Raw genomic sequence first — 18,296 nt, 5'->3', positions numbered from 1 at the left:
ACTCCTGGGAACATTAAGTACATTAGTCATTCTCACCTTTCTGTAGATTTGTTTAATCAGATAATCAAATTACTTTCCTCTTTATGCCCCACTGAAAGCAGACCCACTGGGAGAGGGATGATTTTGCACTTGGTTACTTGAAGAAAGGCAAGCCCAGGGATGTTGGGGCAGAATTGGAACATCCAGAGGGAAGGAAATTCACACTGTACTTTATAAATACTGGCAAGCTTTTCTCTGCCCACATTGTGTAGGATATGGTGTAGAACAGGGTCATTTCATTTGTTCCTAAGGTCCAGAAGAAGCCTTAGAACTCTGTTCTCCAGGAGATAGACGGCATAATGGATAGGGCACTGAATTTGGAGTCAGAAAGAACTGAGTTTGAATCCTGAGCAATCATTTAGCCTCTTTACACTTTACTTTCCCCACCTGCAAAATGAGATGGATGGACTTTAAGGTCTCTTCCAGATCTAAATCTCTGATCTTTTGAGTTTATGAGTATGCATTACTTTAAGTGTCTGTGATTTCACCAGTGTGACCCCCAAATTCCTCTCTGTTCTCTACTCTTGAGTCTCCAGACTTCATTATCTGCCATGATTCAGTCACCTTCCTACCCTGAAAGATCACTTTCTACCCTCTTTTCATTGATCAGTTCCTCCTGCAAGCTCCTTTAGTGACTAGGCCATCCAGGTTAATGCCATCATTCCTCTCTGACCTCCACTCCTGACTTCTTTTTCTATAACAACCCTGTGTGGTCACCTTTCCTCACCCCCATGCTTGACACATAACAAATGCATAATAAATACTTGTTGACTTGACTTACTGACTAGAGTGGAATCAGCCCTCACAAAACTGGAGATACACATTTGTCTTTGAGAGTTGTTGAGCCAAAAGACTTTATCACCATTTCTAGTCTGACAGTGAGACTCTCCAAACATAATATTTTATTACCTACATTCATAAGTGAAGGACATGCTAAATTTTAATTAGAGATGAGTGAAGATAAATATTTTATATTATATATTATGTGGTTGTTTCTTTTTTTCCCCATCCAAATTCATAGACCTTTTGAAATCTCTGCATAGACACTTCGAGTGTATGGATCCCAGCATAAGAATGTCTGATTTAGTGGAAGAAGGAGACTTCTTAGCCAGTAGATAAATGAATCTTTTTGATCAGTTCCCCTCAATGGGAGGGAAAAAGAAGCAGGACATTGATGAAAAAAACACTAGTTTCAATGAAGGTACTTACAGCTCTCCAGTTGCATTGTACAAGTCTGGACATCCATGGGGAAGTTCTTCAAGTCCATTGGACAAGACAAGGTTAAAGTAAGCCTAAGTAGAGGGGGAAAGAACAAAATCATTAAGTCTATTGAATTTGGTTCTAAATAAACAAAAATACATTTGGTTGTAAGTAAAGAGACATTGTAAAGGCTAATACAATCTGACACTCAGGACAGATTTTTCTTATTTTTTTTCAAGTAGATAATAGGTTCAGGTAAATTTTAGTTATAGTGGACATCCACTTATTTTTCCTCTATCTCATTTTCTCTCATTCCTCTAACTTTCTCCTCTGTCTTCGCTGGCCTTGGCCTAGATTTCATTCTTGAATCAGAGAGATAACCACAAAGAACTACATAAGGAAAACAGTTGGTTCCTACTCCTACAGATGGGTGTCAGACAGAAGGCCAACCTTGCCTGTTTCCCCTTAAAAGGTCAAATTTAACAGTCTTCTAATTATAGCTGGGTGGGTGGTTTCCCATCAATGGCTATCAACTCTAAAGTAACCAGAACTGTGGAAAAGCGAAGTTGTTGTCAGCCTGTAGATGCCCTGCTGTTAAATGTTGTCAAGCTTAGCTACATTAAGACTACACATAGTATGCTACAAATATTAATGGTAAGTTATCTAGGTTGACATTTCAACGCTGATATGTTATATTTTTTTCTGTAAAAGTAGTATATACTTGAATGGGTACTCCTCAAATGAGTATCTAACTTAAAATGTACTATGTCTAATATTATGTGGTCTTACACTATGTCTTCCTCCTTCATTAATCCTAACTCAATGCACTGCCCCCTCATTTTTACAGACCCCTCCCCAATTCATTTCAAGTTTTTCTGGGTACATATCACCTTCTGTGCTATCAAAGGATAACTTCTTTCCCTTCAGTGTAATTTCACACAGAATCCTTGCTTTTTATCCAACTCGTTTGTGGTGAAAGAAAAAAAATTGGTACAAGAAATCTGAAGACACAACTCTTTATTGCAGCTTTGCCACTAGCTAGTTGTGAGACCTTAGTCGAGTCATTTCACCCCACACACCTCAATTTCTTCAACTTATTAACATGGAAATTGGATTTAGATGGTCTTTAAGGTCCCTACCAAATCTAAAACCCTGATTTCTATGGTTCTATGGTGTGATGACATCTCTTCTTTTTTGATTTCCAAGTTATACAGATGGGAACTGTTATTACTCTTTCTTTTCCCTATATACTCTCTTTTCTCTTATTCCTTATTTCTTTTTTTTCCATTTCTGAGTGCTTCTAATGATCTTAATCCTCAAATAAAGATAAGCGAAAGAGTGATGCTAGTGATACACCTGTATCACAGAAAACAAATGAAAAAGTTTGGAGAAAAAATAAACCTTGTGAAGCACCAGTGCCAATAGTCTATAAAGCCATTGAAACTTCCTAGAACTTCTTTTATCATTTCTACTGAAGTTTCCATCTACTTCCTCTTCCTCTAATGAAAACTTTTCCCTCATGCACAAGCATTACAAATAAACAACTTTTTCTCTTCAGTTGTATTGTTTGCCTATTTTGCCTAAGTACTAGTATTGTTATATACATTTTTATTACAAATGGACATTATATCAGATATATTATGGAGTAAATTGACTAGTGGTTTAGCCTTGGAACTTAGGCATCATTTATGACGTAGATACTGTGGACAAATACTCTGAATTCTAAAAATAGACAAAACTTTATGGGAATGACAAAACTGTTAGTAAGATGGAAACTTTGGGCAGTTTTATTTCTTCCTCCAACTAGGATTTTTACAGGGAAAATTAGGGAGATCTATGAAATTAATTTTAAAAAAGGTAATCAATGAATAAAATCCATGCAAACATCAATAATTTGGTGTATGTGTGTGTCTTTGCTAATATGGCGGAAAGGGAGAATATCAAGAAATATGATTTTATCTCTTCTTCAGTGACACTATTAGAGCTGTTTGGCCTATTTGGAGACAAAATAAAATTTCTCAGCACTGAAAATCTCCTCCTTCACACAGCTGGTGAATTCTTCCTTATTTCAAAGTGAATTACATTTAGAGATACCAGAGCTTATATCTCATTGTTTGAAAAATCGAAAAGTAGTTCCTAAGAATTTATTCCCTCCCAAATACAATTCAACTGCACTTTTCCTGCTAAAGAAATAACCTAACTAAAAGCAAAAACAAAAACAAACAAAAACCCACTTCTAACATTAGGCCTGCACAGTTTGATTTTTCCCTGAATAGAAATTTTAACATTCATTCATAGAATAAGAGCCCTGCTTCCTCTCTCCATTCCCTCCCCTTTACCCCCAGCTCTTCATGTTCTTGATACCTCAATGACAATACCTCAGGCGTCCAGACTTAAGACTTATTTAGGTCAATAGTATTACCAGCAGGGTAGCCACTCACATAAAAATCTATCTTTGCCTGGCTGCTTTTATCAATCAGCCAAGACTTCAGTAGGGACAGCCCTTTTTTAATTCCATTTGTGCCCCTTCTGATTTCCTCCATAAGAAGTCTTTGCACTTGCAACTGAATGGTTGCAAATAGCAAAGGCTGGAAGGTTAAAAATGCCTTTAAAAATCATGTCATCTGAGGTACAAATGGAAATTAGAATCTATCCATTGAATGCTGGGAACAGCCAATAATTTACTATCTCTAGCTTACCATGCACCTGTGGAGACTTCGGCTTTGGACTTTACATCTATAGGGGGGAAAAACCTATTATGTGTTTTTAAAAATGTAATTTTTAAGTGACGAAGCTATATGAACAGTGAGCATTTGTTACAGAGATATAGGAAAGGTACCAAATGAGAGATTCACAAGTAATTTCATGAATAGCTTAGTATTCCATCTTTTCCAGAGGACTCCATGGCACCATGTGCTCTAATAATCAATAAGGCATCTTCCAACATTACCTTGTGGCTCAGTCTTGAATCATTCAGCAAGTATCTATTAAGCAAAGACTATGTACAGACACTATGAACAGGATGTAGGAACACAAGGACAAAAAAAGAAATAGTCCCTGCCCTTGAAGAGCTTAAATTGTATCACAGGAGACAACATGTGCCCAAATAATATATCCAAAATAAACATAAGGCCTTTGTGAAGAGGGCACTAGTTGCTGGGGGATCAGGGAAAGCTTCATGCAGAAGGTAAAGCTTAAGCTGAGCTTGTAAGTAAATTTGGGCATCCACACAATTTCCAGTTGTTTGCCACCACAAATGGCTGAACAAGTTGTGGTATATAGCCTGGTGACTGTAGGATTAATAATAATGATAATTTTTTGCTAAAAGAAATGATGAGTTCCATGATATCAGAAAAACATGGATAGGCTTGCATGAAACAATGAAGAACAAAAAGAGAAAAACCCCCAAAATATTATATACAGTAACAGCAATACTGTTTTAAGAACAACTTTGAGTGAATAAGTCATTTTGACTATTATAAATGCCCAAATTAACTAAAAAGGACATAAGAAGGAAGACACTAGCTGCACCTAGAGAAACTACTGATAAATAGAAGTATATATACATATATGTATATGTATCTATATAACATATATACAGATACCTACATAAATATATATGTATATATACATATGTGTATATATGTATGTACATGTGTATACATACGTATTTGTGTCTAAGGGTAGATATATATAGGGTGGGGGGAAGAAAAAAGGAAAAAAAGACATTTGTATGATAATTCATATATTTAAAAGGAATAACAAGTTGTACATAATAGATATACAGTTTCATATATAATCTTTTTTATTATACTGTTATAGAAATGCTTGTTTTATTCCATATTTTTTTAAAATTTATTTATTTTTAGTTTACCACACACGGTTCTACATAGTTTTGAGTTCCAGATTTTCTCCCCTCCCTCCCCCCTCCCTCCCCAAGACGGCATGGAATCTCATCTCATATAACTGTCATGTATAACTTCGCATTGAATTAATTTATGCACTAGTCAAGTTGTGGAGAAGAATTTTGACCAATGGAATGAATCATGAGAAAGAAGAAACAGAACAAAAAAAAAAAACCCAAAAACAAAAACAAAAGAGAAGCAAAAAAAGGCGAGCATGTAGTGCGCCTCGATCTGTATTCAAACTTCACAGTTCTTTCTCTGGATGAAGATAGCATTCTCCATCGTGAGTCCCCTGGAGTTGTCCTTGCCCCTTAGGTTGCTGAGAAGAGCGCAGTGTGTCAGGGTTGGTCCTCACAGAATCCATATATCTGTGGCTGTGCACAACGTTCTTCTGGCTCTGCTCCGCTCACTCAGCATTATATCATGTAGGTTTTTCCAGGTTGTTACGAAGTCCGCATCATCCCCATTTCTTATGGCACAGTAGTATTCCATCACCTTCATATACCACAGCTTGTTCAGCCATTCCCCAATTGATGGGCATCCCTTTGATTTCCAATTCTTAGCTACCACAAAAAGAGCTGCTATAAATATTTTTGTACATATGGGTCCTTTTCCCGCTTGTGTGATTTCTTTGGGATACAACCCTAGAAGTGGTATTGCTGGGTCAAAGGGTATGAACATTTCTATAGCCCTTTGGGCATAGTTCCAAACTGCTCTCCAAAATGGCTGGATCAGCTCACAACTCCACCAGCAATGCAACAATGTTCCAATTTCCCCACATCCTTTCCAGCATTTATCATTTTCCTGTTTTGTTATTTTAGCCAATCTGACAGGAGAGATGTGGTATCTAAGAGTTGTTTTGATTTGCATTTCTCTAATCAGTAGTGATCCAGAGCATTTTTTCATATGCCTGTAGATAGCTTTAATTTCTTCCTCTGAAAACTGCCTGTTCATATCCTTTGACCATTTCTCAATTGGGGAATGGCTTGTATTCCTATATATTTGGCTCAGTTCCCTGTATATTTTAGAAATGAGGCCTTTATCAGAGATACTAGTTGTAAAGATTTTCTCCCAATTTTCTGCTTCCCTCCTAATTTTTGTTGCATTGGCTTTTTTGTACAAAAACATTTCAATTTGACATAATCAAAATTATCCATTTTGCATTTTGTAATGCTCTCTATCTCTTGTTGGGTCATGAATTCTTTTCTTTTCCACAAATCTGATAAGTAAACTATTCCTTGCTTTCCCAAATTACTTATAGTATCAGCTTTTACTCCTAAATCATGAACCCATTTTGACTTTATTTTGGTATATGGTATAAGATATTGGTCTATGCCCAGTTTTTGCCCTACCATTTTCCAATTTTCCCAACAGTTTTTGTGAAATAGTGAATTATTAGCCCAGAAGCTGGCCTCTTTGGGTTTATCAAAGAGTAGATTGCTAAACTTGTTGATTTCTCCTACTTGTGTACCTTTCCTATTCCACTGATCCACACCCCTGTTTCTTAACCAGTACCAGGCAGTTTTGATGACTGCTGCTGTGTAGTACAGTTTAATATCTGGTGTGGCTAAGCCACCTTCTCTAGCATGTCTTTTCATTAATACCCTAGATACTCTAGACCTCTTGTTTTTCCAAATGAATTTTGTTATTATTTTGTCCAGCTCAGTAAAAAATTTTTTGGTAGTTCGATTGGTATGGCACTGAATAGATAGATTAATTTAGGTAAAATTGTCATTTTTATTATATTAGCTCGGCCTAACCATGAGCAACTGATGTTTTTCCATTTATTTAGATCTGATTTTATTCGCGTGAAAAGTGTTTCATAGTTATGTTCATATAGGCTCTGGGTTTGTCTTGGCAAATAGACTCCCAAATATTTTATAGTGCCTTCAGTAACTTTGAATGGAATTTCTCTTTCTATCTCTTGCTGTTGGGCTTTGTCAGTAATGTATAGGAATGCTGAGGATTTATGTGGGTTTATTTTATATCCTGCAACTTTGCTAAAGTTGTTTATTATTTCAAGTAGTTTTTTACTTGATTCTCTAGGATTCTCTAGATAAATCATCATATCATCTGCAAAAAGTGATAATTTAGTTTCTTCTTTTCCTATTCTAATTCCTTCAATTTCTTTTTCTTCTCTTATTGCTACAGCTAATGTTTCTAGTACCAAATTGAATAATAGAGGTGATAATGGACATCCTTGTTTCACCCCTGATCTTATTGGGAATGCATCTAGTTTATCCCCATTACAGATAATGCTTGTCGATGGTTTTAGGTAGATGCTATTTATAATTTTGAGGAAGGTTCCCCTTATTCCTATGCTTTCTAGTGTTTTTAATAGGAATGGGTGTTGTACTTTGTCAAAGGCTTTTTCTGCATCTATTGAGATGATCATATGGTTTCTGCTAGTTTTGTTGTTGATATGGTCAATTATGCTAATAGTTTTCCTAATATTGAACCAGCCTTGCATTCCTGGAATAAATCCTACCTGGTCATAGTGTATTATTCTCATAATGAGTTGCTGCACTCTTTTTGCTAATATTTTATTTAAAATTTTTGCATCAATATTCATTAGAGAAATTGGTCTATAATTTTCTTTCTCTGTTTTAACTCTACCTGGTTTGGGTATTAGTACCATATTTGTGTCATAAAAAGAATTTAGTAGGACTCCTTCTTCACCTATTTTCCCAAATAGTCTACAAAGTATTGGAATTAGTTGTTCTTTAAATGTTTGATAGAATTCACATGTAAAACCATCTAGCCCTGGAGATTTTTTCCTAGGGAGTTCGTTGATGGCATGCTCAATTTCTTTTTCTGATATGGGGTTATTAAGAAATTTCACTTCCTTCTCTGTTAGCCTGGGCAGTTTATGTTTTTGTAGATATTCATCCATATCTCTAAGGTTGTCAAATTTATGGACATACAGTTGGGCAAAATAATTCCTAATTATTATTTTGATTTCCTCTTCATTATAGGTGACCTCACCCTTTTCATTTTTTATACTGGTAATTTGATTTTCTTCTTTCTTTTTTTTTAATCAAATTGGCCAAAGGTTTATCAATTTTATTGGTTTTTTCATAAAACCAGCTCTTTGTTTTATTTATTAATTCAATAGTTTTCTTGGTTTCAATTTTATTAATCTCTCCTTTGATTTTCAGTATTTCTAATTTGGTATTTAATTGGGGGTTTTCAATTTGCTCTTTTTCTAGCTTTTTCAGCTGTATGCCCAGATCATTGATCTCCTCTTTCCCTATTTTATTCATGTAGGCATTTAGAGATATAAAACTTCCCCTAAGAACTGCTTTTGTTGCATCCCATAAGTTTTGGTATGTTGTTTCATTATTGTCATTCTCTTGAATGAAAATATTAATTGTTTCTCTGATTTGTTCTTTGGCCCACTCATTCTTTAGAATTAAATTATTTAGTTTCCAATTAGTTTTTAGCTTATTTTTCCATGCTACTTTATTAAAAATGATTCTTATTGCATCATGATCTGAAAAGGATGCATTGACTACTTCTGCTTTTCTGCACTGGATTGTGAGGTTTTTATGCCCTAGTACATGGTCAATTTTTGAGTATGTGCCATGTACTTTTGAGAAGAAAGTATATTCCTTTTTATCCCCATTCAGTTTTCTCCAGAGGTCTATCATATGTGCCTTTTCTAAAATTCTGTTTACCTCCTTAACTTTTTTCTTATTTATTTTGAGGTTAGATTTATCAGGTTCAGAAAGGGGGAGGTTGAGGTCTCCCAATATTATAGTTTTGCTGTCTATTTCTTCCTGTAACTCCCTTAACCTCTCCTCTAATAATTTGTATGCTTACCACTTGATGCATATATGTTAAGCAATGATATTGCTTCATTGTTTATGGTGCCTTTTAACAGGATATAATGTCCTTCCTTATCTCTTTTAATTAGATCTATCTTTACTTTTGCTTTGTCTGAGATTAGGATTGCTACACCTGCTTTTTTTACTTTAGCTGAGGCACAATATATTTTACTCCAGTCTTTTACCTTAACCCTATGTGTATCCCCCTGTTTCAAATGCATTTCTTGTAAACAGCATATTGTAGGATTATGGTTTTTAATCCATTCTGCTATCTGCTTCTGTTTTGTGAGAATGTTCATCCCCTGCACATTCAGGGTTATGATTTCTATCTGTGTCTTTTTTTCCATCCTAATTCCCCCTGTTTATGCTTTTATTTCTCCCTTTCCCCTTCTCCTCCTCAACAAAGTTTTGCTTTTGAACGCCGCTTTCCTCAGTTAACCTTCCCTCTTTATTCCCCTCCCTTATCTTACCGTTACCCACTTGCTACTTCTCCTCTACCTTCTGACCACCCCCCTCCCTTTTTCCCCCCTTACCCTCCCACTTCCCGTAGGACAAGTTAAATTTCTAAACTTATCAGAGTACATAATAGATTTACAGTTTCATATATAATCTTTTTTATTATACTGTTATAGAAATGCTTGTTTTATTCCATATATTTTTTTAAAAAAGAAAACTTGGAGTTCTGAGTCAGGGATGAGGAAGGGGTATACCCCAGGCCTAGTGGACAGCCTGTGGAGTGATAGAGGCAGGGAAGGTAGAATTTACCATCTCTGCCTCAGGGCATCCCACCTGTCTCCTTATTAAAGTCTATTCTCATCCACATCAAGGGGAAGATGACTGATGACAGCTCCTAGAACTTTATAGTGGGAAAAAACCCCTAAGCTAGTGATGGTGTTCTGATAGTAAAATCTCAGATACTGTCTAATGAATGGAAGGGCCTTCCAGATGCTCCCTGAAATCACACCACAGGGGTGTGAGTTGGCCCACAATAAAGATCTAATGACTAATTGATTCAGTGATTGATTGGCCTCTTACTCTACCTAAAAGAAAGACAAGCTTTATTGTGCTAAGCAGATTATGGCATCCAGGCCTTAGTTCTGTGAATTGTGCAACTGTCAACCATTCATTGATACTGATAGGAGCCATTCTGTATGGATGACAGCATCTTTCACCTGCATGGATTGAATAAAGCTAGAAGTCCTTTTTTCATAGAATTATAGAGTATTTCAACTAAAAGGGGCCTTAGAGTTAATGTGGACTCTAGTCTTATTTTACAGATTAAAAAAAAACTGAGCTCCAAAGAGTAGAGATGACTTGCCCATGGTTACATGGGTACTGAACGGCACACTTGAAACTAGCTCTACCTAGTTTCTATCTGGAAACATGTTGATTTCTAGCTAGTCGTCTTTTGATTATACCATTCATTTTTCTATTCTAGCCCAAACCCAGATGAAGAGAATGCAGGAGGGAGATAGCGGCAGATTTCCATAACCTTCTACATTCAGGAAGGCAAGATTCTTATGACCCCCTGGATGCAAAAGGGGAAACTAACCCAAACAACATCTGTTAAATTTAGACAAATTGCAGTTGGGTCCTCAGGTAGGGAAGGGACTGTTATATGTTGCAGCCATCATCTAAGCAATTTCAGTCAGTTATTCATCATTACAACTGATAAAAAAATGTTCCTTGATTTGTAAAGGAATTGTGAAGATTCCAGTGATGAATGGGTGGATCAATTATAAGCTAAGAAACTAATAATGCAACATGAGAACATTCATTCCCAGCTAAATATTTTATGCAAAAATAGCCATTTGAAGAGTAGAAAAATTTAACGATGGAAATACAAAAAAATAATGAGTAATGTACTTGCCTAAAGCAAGTCCCATGAATGTACTACTTTTAAGGCTTGATTTAAATATTTGTAGTAACCTGTCTTCATTAGGACAGGAAGGCAAGGGATATCACTGGGCCCTCAAGTAGAATGTGTGGAATCGTATCTATTGGTTCTTTGAAGGGGAGGGTGTTCAGCAACCTATGAAGGTGAGAATAAGAATTGAAGGAAACTCTCTGAGACAACGCAGGTCTATAACTTCTCAGTTTATAGTCATGGAAAGCTTCCTACAGCATTGAGACATTAAATGATTTGCCTTGGTTCACAAAACTAGTAACTGTCAGAAGTGGGACTTGAAACCAGGTCATAATTCTATCCACCGGTCTACACTGCCTCTGAGCACTGAAAATATTCAGTAGTACCAGTGATGCGACAAGGAAGATGACTGTAGGGAACCTTGGAGCTTGGATATAAGGTAATCAGAAAACCTACCACACACCAATTCTTCCTTGGTTGGATCACATAGTATCTAATCAGTATAGAAATACATACCCTATTGTTGACATTTTATTTTATCATTTTTTTGTCAGCACCTATGATTTTATCAATGTAAGAAACTCCCAGTGAGAAAATCCCCTCATAGATAATTAATCTGTAATTTATCTTCTTAGTCTTGCCTAAGACATTAAGAAGTCAGGTCACTTGCTTACAGTGACATAGCTAATATATATCAGAAGCAAGATTTGAACACAGATCTTTTTGACTCTAAGGTTGACCCTCAATCCACTAAACCAACTGCCTCTCTTCTGAGAAATACACAAGATGTGACAACACCAAAGAGATATATGATGTCATTATTTCTTTCAAGTTTATGATTGCTTTGTTCTGACCCAAGTGGAGCCAGTGAATAGGTAAGAAAGGATAATCTGTGCCTAGAAATGGAGGGCTGTCAGGCTCCAGTTTGGAGGGGAGCAAGCTTTAATTTAAAGCTCAGATGGCTAGGTACCAGGGATTCTGGAGAGTACCTCAATCCAAAAAGTAAAGACAAGGAGAAAACCAGTTGCCAGATCAGAAATTTGGCCCCTGGAGGGAGTTGTGGGAGAAGAGAATAGTGGTGGATCCTTAGGCCTCCTATACTAAGAGCCAACAGTTTTCACATCTTTTTAAAGCCTTGACCTTTCTTTTAAGGTGCCAACAGTCTGGGCCCCCATTCCTACTCCTATCCCCTTGAAACTATGATGGCCTAATGGAGGGCATGGCATTGTAACACCAATGTTACTAGCAGCTGCTGTGGCTGTGTAAGGTCAATAGCACCAGTACACAGAAGGGCTGCTAACACAGGTTCTTTGATCTGCTTTTCTAGTTTTTTTGTTTTTTTGGTTTTTTTTGGCAGGGCAATTGGGGTTAAGTGACTTGCCCAAGGTCACACAGCTAGTACAAGTGTCAAGTGTCTGAGGCCAGATTTGAACTCAGGTCCTCCTGACTCCAGGGCTGGTGCTCTACTCACTGCGCCACCTAGCTGCTTTTCTAAGGAAAGCAACTTTAAGGGTTTACAATCTCGCTTTAATTAAACATACATATACCATTCACTTAGTTCAGGGAGAAAATTCAGCACCCTGAACCTCAGAGAAAACACAAACAGAAATTACAAGGAGAAATTATATAAACAGAGCAAATATCACAAATCAGCAGTCAGGGCTTATGTCTGTCTCCATAGCAATACATGCATAGGTACCAGAGAGAGAAGCACCAACATCTGAATTTTCAAAGCCGGGGAGCTCCTTAATGGCTACCCAGAGTCTTGTCTGACCAAATCACACAAACAGTCTTCCAATGAATGAGCCCCCAAAGCAAAATGCTGACCTCTGAGTATATATACACTTCTTCAGAGTCAGAGGGCATTACAACCATGTGACTCAAACTCAAGGGACTTGTGACTTAAGCAAAGACTCTTGATTCAATCATAAGACTCAGTCAAAGGCATTTGATTGCCTTAATGCTGAGAAGCACTCCAAAAGAAATAAAAAGCAAAAAGTCCCACTTTGCTTGTCATTACAGGCATACTGTGCCTTTTTCTGGCCCAACCAAGTCTATCAGACCATGAACTCATATAGTCATTTCTACCTGGGAGTTGGCTAAAATCTACTGGCAATGATATATCTAATAGCCCTAGATCAAAATGTGGAAACAAATATCTTTGGCACTCCCAATTTCCCAGTTCTGTGTCCATCTCTATTCTGTGTCCACGATCTTGTCAGTGGTACCCCTTTTCTTCTCTTTCAGCTACCTAGTGCCTTTGTGTTCTTTTCCTATCAAAACCTCTTCTCAAGAAAAGATGTGAAACTAATTCATGCTGAGATATGAGTGATTGATGGTTTAAATGTTTTATCTTTCAAGAGAATTTGCCCTATGAGGATTCAGCCTAAGTGTGGGGGCTCAAAGCTTTAATTTAAAGCAATAATTCTTCTTCAGCTCCCCTGTCTTTGATTACCTTGGAAATTACAGGTATGAGAGCAAGTGAGAAAGAAACTTTTACACTAGGAAACATTTCCTACCATAGGAATGATATCAATATGATATCACACCATCTATTCATCTGCTCTACCCTCAGGTAAGACTGAGCTAGTATCTAGGTTTCCTGAATCTGTTTCATGGCTGCAGTCTTGAAATCTTTTCCAGGTTCCTATGCTATCATTATACTAATGAGATTTGAATGTTTGTATCAAGCATCAGAAAAGGATGCCATTTCAATCTGGGTCTTAAATGGACTTGGCCTAGGGGAAATTAGGAATTTAAACAAAAATCACAGTTCTAAAGATATACAGAGTAAGACTACTACTCATTTCCCTTTGACACACATCAACTTGTTTAATACTTTCACTCATATGAAGAATGAACATTTTAGCAAACATTTTGGCCATATGATAGGTTTCTTTAAAAATTTGTTGTTGTTTGTCCTTCATTCTCAAAGAGGACCATGACATCAGGAGGTTGATACCATGACTTGCAAGTGAATTGGATTTGAGTGAGAGAGGGTTGTGCAAAGTCACCATGCTCACTTTCTCCTCCTCCTCCTCCTCCCATCTGGGTCCAGAGACAAGATATTGATCAGGATGACTGGAGATGGCCCTGGTTGCAGTGTGAGACATGGCCTTTTAAAACTAAGGTCTTTCCCAGGTCTGTATGAAAGACTAGGTTAAAATGGGTATCCAATCACTACTGAGATCTGTGAAACAAAATAGTAACTTTAAAGGATCATTCCTATGTAAGGGTAATGTGGCACCTGTTCACTTCAAACAGTCATGACTATAAATTCCTTACCTCACTGTTATTGTGAGGTATATCACATCCATTATTCTATTATTTTATAATTATTTGTTTCCCATCACATTCTCCACAGTGACTTTTCCAAGCCCTTTTCTGCCTTAAGCCCCAACCATCGCCCCAGCCACAAAGTTTAGTGTAGACACCCCAGCTTCCCATTTTACTAAAAAGATCAAGGTCATCTGACAAGACCTTCCTCAACTCTCCTCCTCCACACTCCAAAACTTATCAGTTTCTTCATCCACTCTCTTTACTCTCCCTGCCCTTCAGAAGCAGAGAGGTGGGATCACCCAAAGACTCCATGTCTTTGACGCAATCACTCTCCAACCTGCTTCAGGATTTTGTGTCAAATACCATCTTTCTCATGCATCTTCATTTTTCCGTCTCTACTGGTTCTTTCCCATCAGCCTACAAATATGGCAGCCTTTCTTTGATCTATCCTTCCTATCCAGCTACTGTTTTATCTCTTTCCTTTTTCTGCCAAACTTCTTGAAAACTACTTCCATACAACACCTACCTCCTCACTACCTACTCTCTCCTTGACCCTTCTTGGTCTGGCTTCTGTCCTCACCACTCTCTCCAAGGGCACTAACAATCTCCTGAAGGCAAAAACTATTGGTCAATTTTCAGTTCTCACTCCCCTGTGCATTTGTTCAGGGAATCTCCCATTGCCTAGAATCTTTCTTTCCCTTCAAATCCCAGCTCAGGGGCCACAAACTCCCTGAACCTTTTGCTGATTCATAACTCCCAGTTGAAAACATTCTCTCCTTCCCCCAATTTCCTAGAGCACTTTGTATTTCTCCTTTGCCCCAGTCCTTCTCTATTTTGTTTTATATGCATTTTTGTTCATGCTGTGATACCCCTAATAGGTTATAAGTTCCTTAAGGGCAGGGGCTACATCATTTTTCATCTTTGTATCCCCAGCATCAGGCACATAGAGGCCTGCACAAAATTCATGCTTAACACGTTAGTTGAAACACAAAATAGCTAGTCAAATGGGGGACAGGAGCATAGCTCTCAAGAGGACTGGCCTTATGTATACATGGAATAGTAAACATATACTATTGATTTCATTAGGATCTGGAAGGACCTACTGCAATACTCTGCCTTCTTGCCCTGCACCCTTACAATCCCATGTCTTTCTCCCTCACTCCTTGTCTATCTCTTAAAATTCTATTTGGGTTTCATTCTTCAGTTTTAGCCTTTGATCCTCTTTTTGTTATTAGCAATCTGTGTCCCAGTGTAAATGAGTTAACAGATTCTTTTTGGAGAAGAGATTTTGATAGAGGTGAAAAAAGGGATATTGCGGAGATATCAGAAGCCTGAAGTATCACTCACAAAAATGCTACTTAGTGGAAAGAAGAGACTCAGAATAGTGAGGCTGAGAGCTCAAAGACAAACCCCATTTGGTACCACAAGTTTGTGTAGGGCCTAGGAACACAGAATTGCTCTGCTGCCCCAGTTCAATTAAGTCAGGGCAGGAGAGTCACAGTTTACAGTTGCCCATAAACACTTTTGTCATTGGCAGCAGTAGATCATTTAGCCACAATGGACAACCACCACTGCTTAGTTTTTTAGCTGAGCTGTGCTATTTACTCCTTCATTAAAAGAGAAGCAAACATAAACCAATTGCTGAGTAGGTGGAGTTATGTTTATCCAATATTATAAAACTGTCACAGAAGACATCCATTGTGCATTGGACAAAACTTGCCAGGAAAAAGATAAATATAACATTGAATACTACCTGTATTCAGTTCCTTCAAAGAGCACATTCATGTGCTATTGGCCAAAGTTATCATAAGATCTAACATGGAGGAGACTAAGTTTATATGCTGTCTGATACATCTTCTAAAGGCAAATCGTGCATAGACTTTTTAACTATAACAATGACTCTTTTAATTGACATGAAAAGAAAGATGTTGTTTTGCACCAAATATTTCTGACTAATATCTAAGATATATAGAGAATGAACACAAAATTTTAATATTAAAGCCTATGGTATGTAGTCAGAGAATATTAACAAGCAATTCTCAAAAAGAATCCCAAACTATTGATGACTACATAAAAATTACTTTTGAAAAACTCTATTAGACATGGAAATCCTAAGGTTTCATCTCACACTTAGCAAATCAGCAAAGATGATATAAAATGGAAATAATGGGGCAGCTAGGTGGTGCAGTGAGTACACCAGTCCTGTAGTCAGGAGAACCTGAGTTCAAATCTGACCTCAGACACTTGACACACTTGCTAGCTGTGTGACCTTGGGCAAGTCACTTAACCCCAATTGCCCTGCCTTCCCCCCTGCAAAAAAATTATATAAAAAATAATGTTGGAGTAGCTACAGAAAGACAGATACACTGAAACAATATTGTGTTATGAATGTATCCAACCATTTTGGAAAGAGATTTTGAATTTTGCTTAAAAATGAAGACTGAAATCTCTATATACTTTGACCAAAAGATCATAGCGCTAGCGATGTTCCTTCAAGGAGATCAGAGATAGAAAGAAACATTTGATATACATCAAAATATACTCGTAACTTTTGGAGAAGAAAAAAAAAGAAATGGGAAAAAAGTAGTTGCCTATTAGTAGAGGAACACTAAATAAACTATGCTACTTAAATGAAATAGAATATTACTGAGATGTAAGGAAAGATGAATACGGAAAATTCAGAGAAGCATGGGAAGATTTTTCTGAACTGATGCAGGGTGAAAGAAGAAATATTAGAACAATATGCATGGCTACAACAAGGTCAATGGAAAGAACAAAAAACAAATCTGAATACTATGTAGTGGTAATGACTGAGTCTAGTCTGGGGTGTCTAGTATCTTTTCAAAGCTAGGAAAATATATGAGTGGAACATACCCCATCATTCTCAGTTAATGTATTGTTAAGTTTTGCTGAACTATTTTTTTTCTCTTTTAAAAAAATTTATGTTATGTTAGATAGCTCACTGGAGGAGGTATGTGGATATATTTAGAAATGAAAGCAATAATAAGGCCAAAAGATCATTGATATAATTTCTCTTTTTTAAGAAAGAAAAGTTTTTGAAGATAACAAATAGGAGAGGCCAAATGAAAAATAAAGGAGGGAAAGATCTCTAGGTACTGGAAAAGTTCAAATGAAATAAAATCATACTTGCCATTTCAATGTCGCTTTTATTTTGAGTTGTTCCTAACTGGAGAGAAGACTAGACCTGTAGCTATGAAGTCCTGAGTTTGAATCCTGACTGACATTTTCTCTCTGTTGAGAGCTTAGCACAGTGCCTGGCATATATTAGCTTAATAAATGTTGACTGATTCATTGAGTGATTGTAATAACACTGGCAAATCACTTAATCTGCCGTGATTACTAGTTCCTTATTTCTGAAATGGGGAAATTGACACCTATCATGTCTACTTCTCTGGATTATTGAGAAGTTCAAATAGGACGATAGTTGTAAAGAATTCTGCAAACTTTAAGACAATATGTAAATGGAAAATAACACAATGAAACAGTCTGGTCTGGAAGAGTTGAGTCAACAAGACCTGTTTAGAGCTCAGCTTTAAGAAATTGTCTCATATAAAAATTCTGAGCATCACAGGTTATCTTGGTGGTGAGTGAGTTTCAGTGGAGAGATCACTATATTTAGAATCAGAAGACCACAACCTAGATCCAAACTCTGCATGCTTACCTTCAGTGCCAATTTGACCTTGGATAATCATTTTTCCTTTCTAAGCCTCAGTTTCTCCAACTATAAAATGGGAGGGAAGTAGAGTCTAGATGATCCCTACCTAGATAATCCCTAAAGTCTCTTACAGCTCTAGATCCTAAAGTATTATCTTAAAATCAAGTGTCAGGTCTTAGATCCAGTGTAGGTTTAGTTTCTCATTCCTACGGTCATGATGATAGAGACACAATGGAGGGAATGATTAGATTTACAGATGAGCAACTTTTTCATATTTTTTCTTTCTTTTGACATATGTGCAAAGAGAAAACTCTGAAATGTTCCATGTGTCCCACAAGGGTCACTATGAAGGTATGAATGTTTTTTTTTTTTGTGGGCTTAATGGAGACTGAAGAGTCTTTTAAGAGCAGCAGATACAGTGAGCCAAATATAAACTCAATTAAACTTTACCATAAACCCAAACTTTCCTTTGGCTTCTGACAAAGAAAATTCAAGGAAGGAGG

At 36.9% G+C, this 18,296-nt stretch overlaps 1 protein-coding gene across 4 annotated transcripts in view; it reads right to left on the bottom strand.

The window, feature by feature from the left end:
• Positions 1 to 18,296, bottom strand: part of GLRA2 (glycine receptor alpha 2) — a 323,103-nt gene that overhangs the window by 184,435 nt on the left and 120,372 nt on the right. For all 4 annotated transcript variants that reach the window (XM_036745489.1, XM_036745490.1, XM_036745491.1 and 1 more), the window contains one exon: positions 1,249 to 1,331. In XM_036745489.1, coding sequence (XP_036601384.1) covers positions 1,249 to 1,331 — 83 coding nt within the window. The remainder of the gene's footprint in view (positions 1 to 1,248; positions 1,332 to 18,296) is intronic.

This window comes from Trichosurus vulpecula, chromosome 2 (genome assembly GCF_011100635.1).
Source record: "Trichosurus vulpecula isolate mTriVul1 chromosome 2, mTriVul1.pri, whole genome shotgun sequence".
Lineage (NCBI taxonomy): Eukaryota > Metazoa > Chordata > Mammalia > Diprotodontia > Phalangeridae > Trichosurus > Trichosurus vulpecula.
Note: the sequence above shows the minus strand (reverse complement) of the source record. Positions and strands in the feature narration are given on the sequence as shown.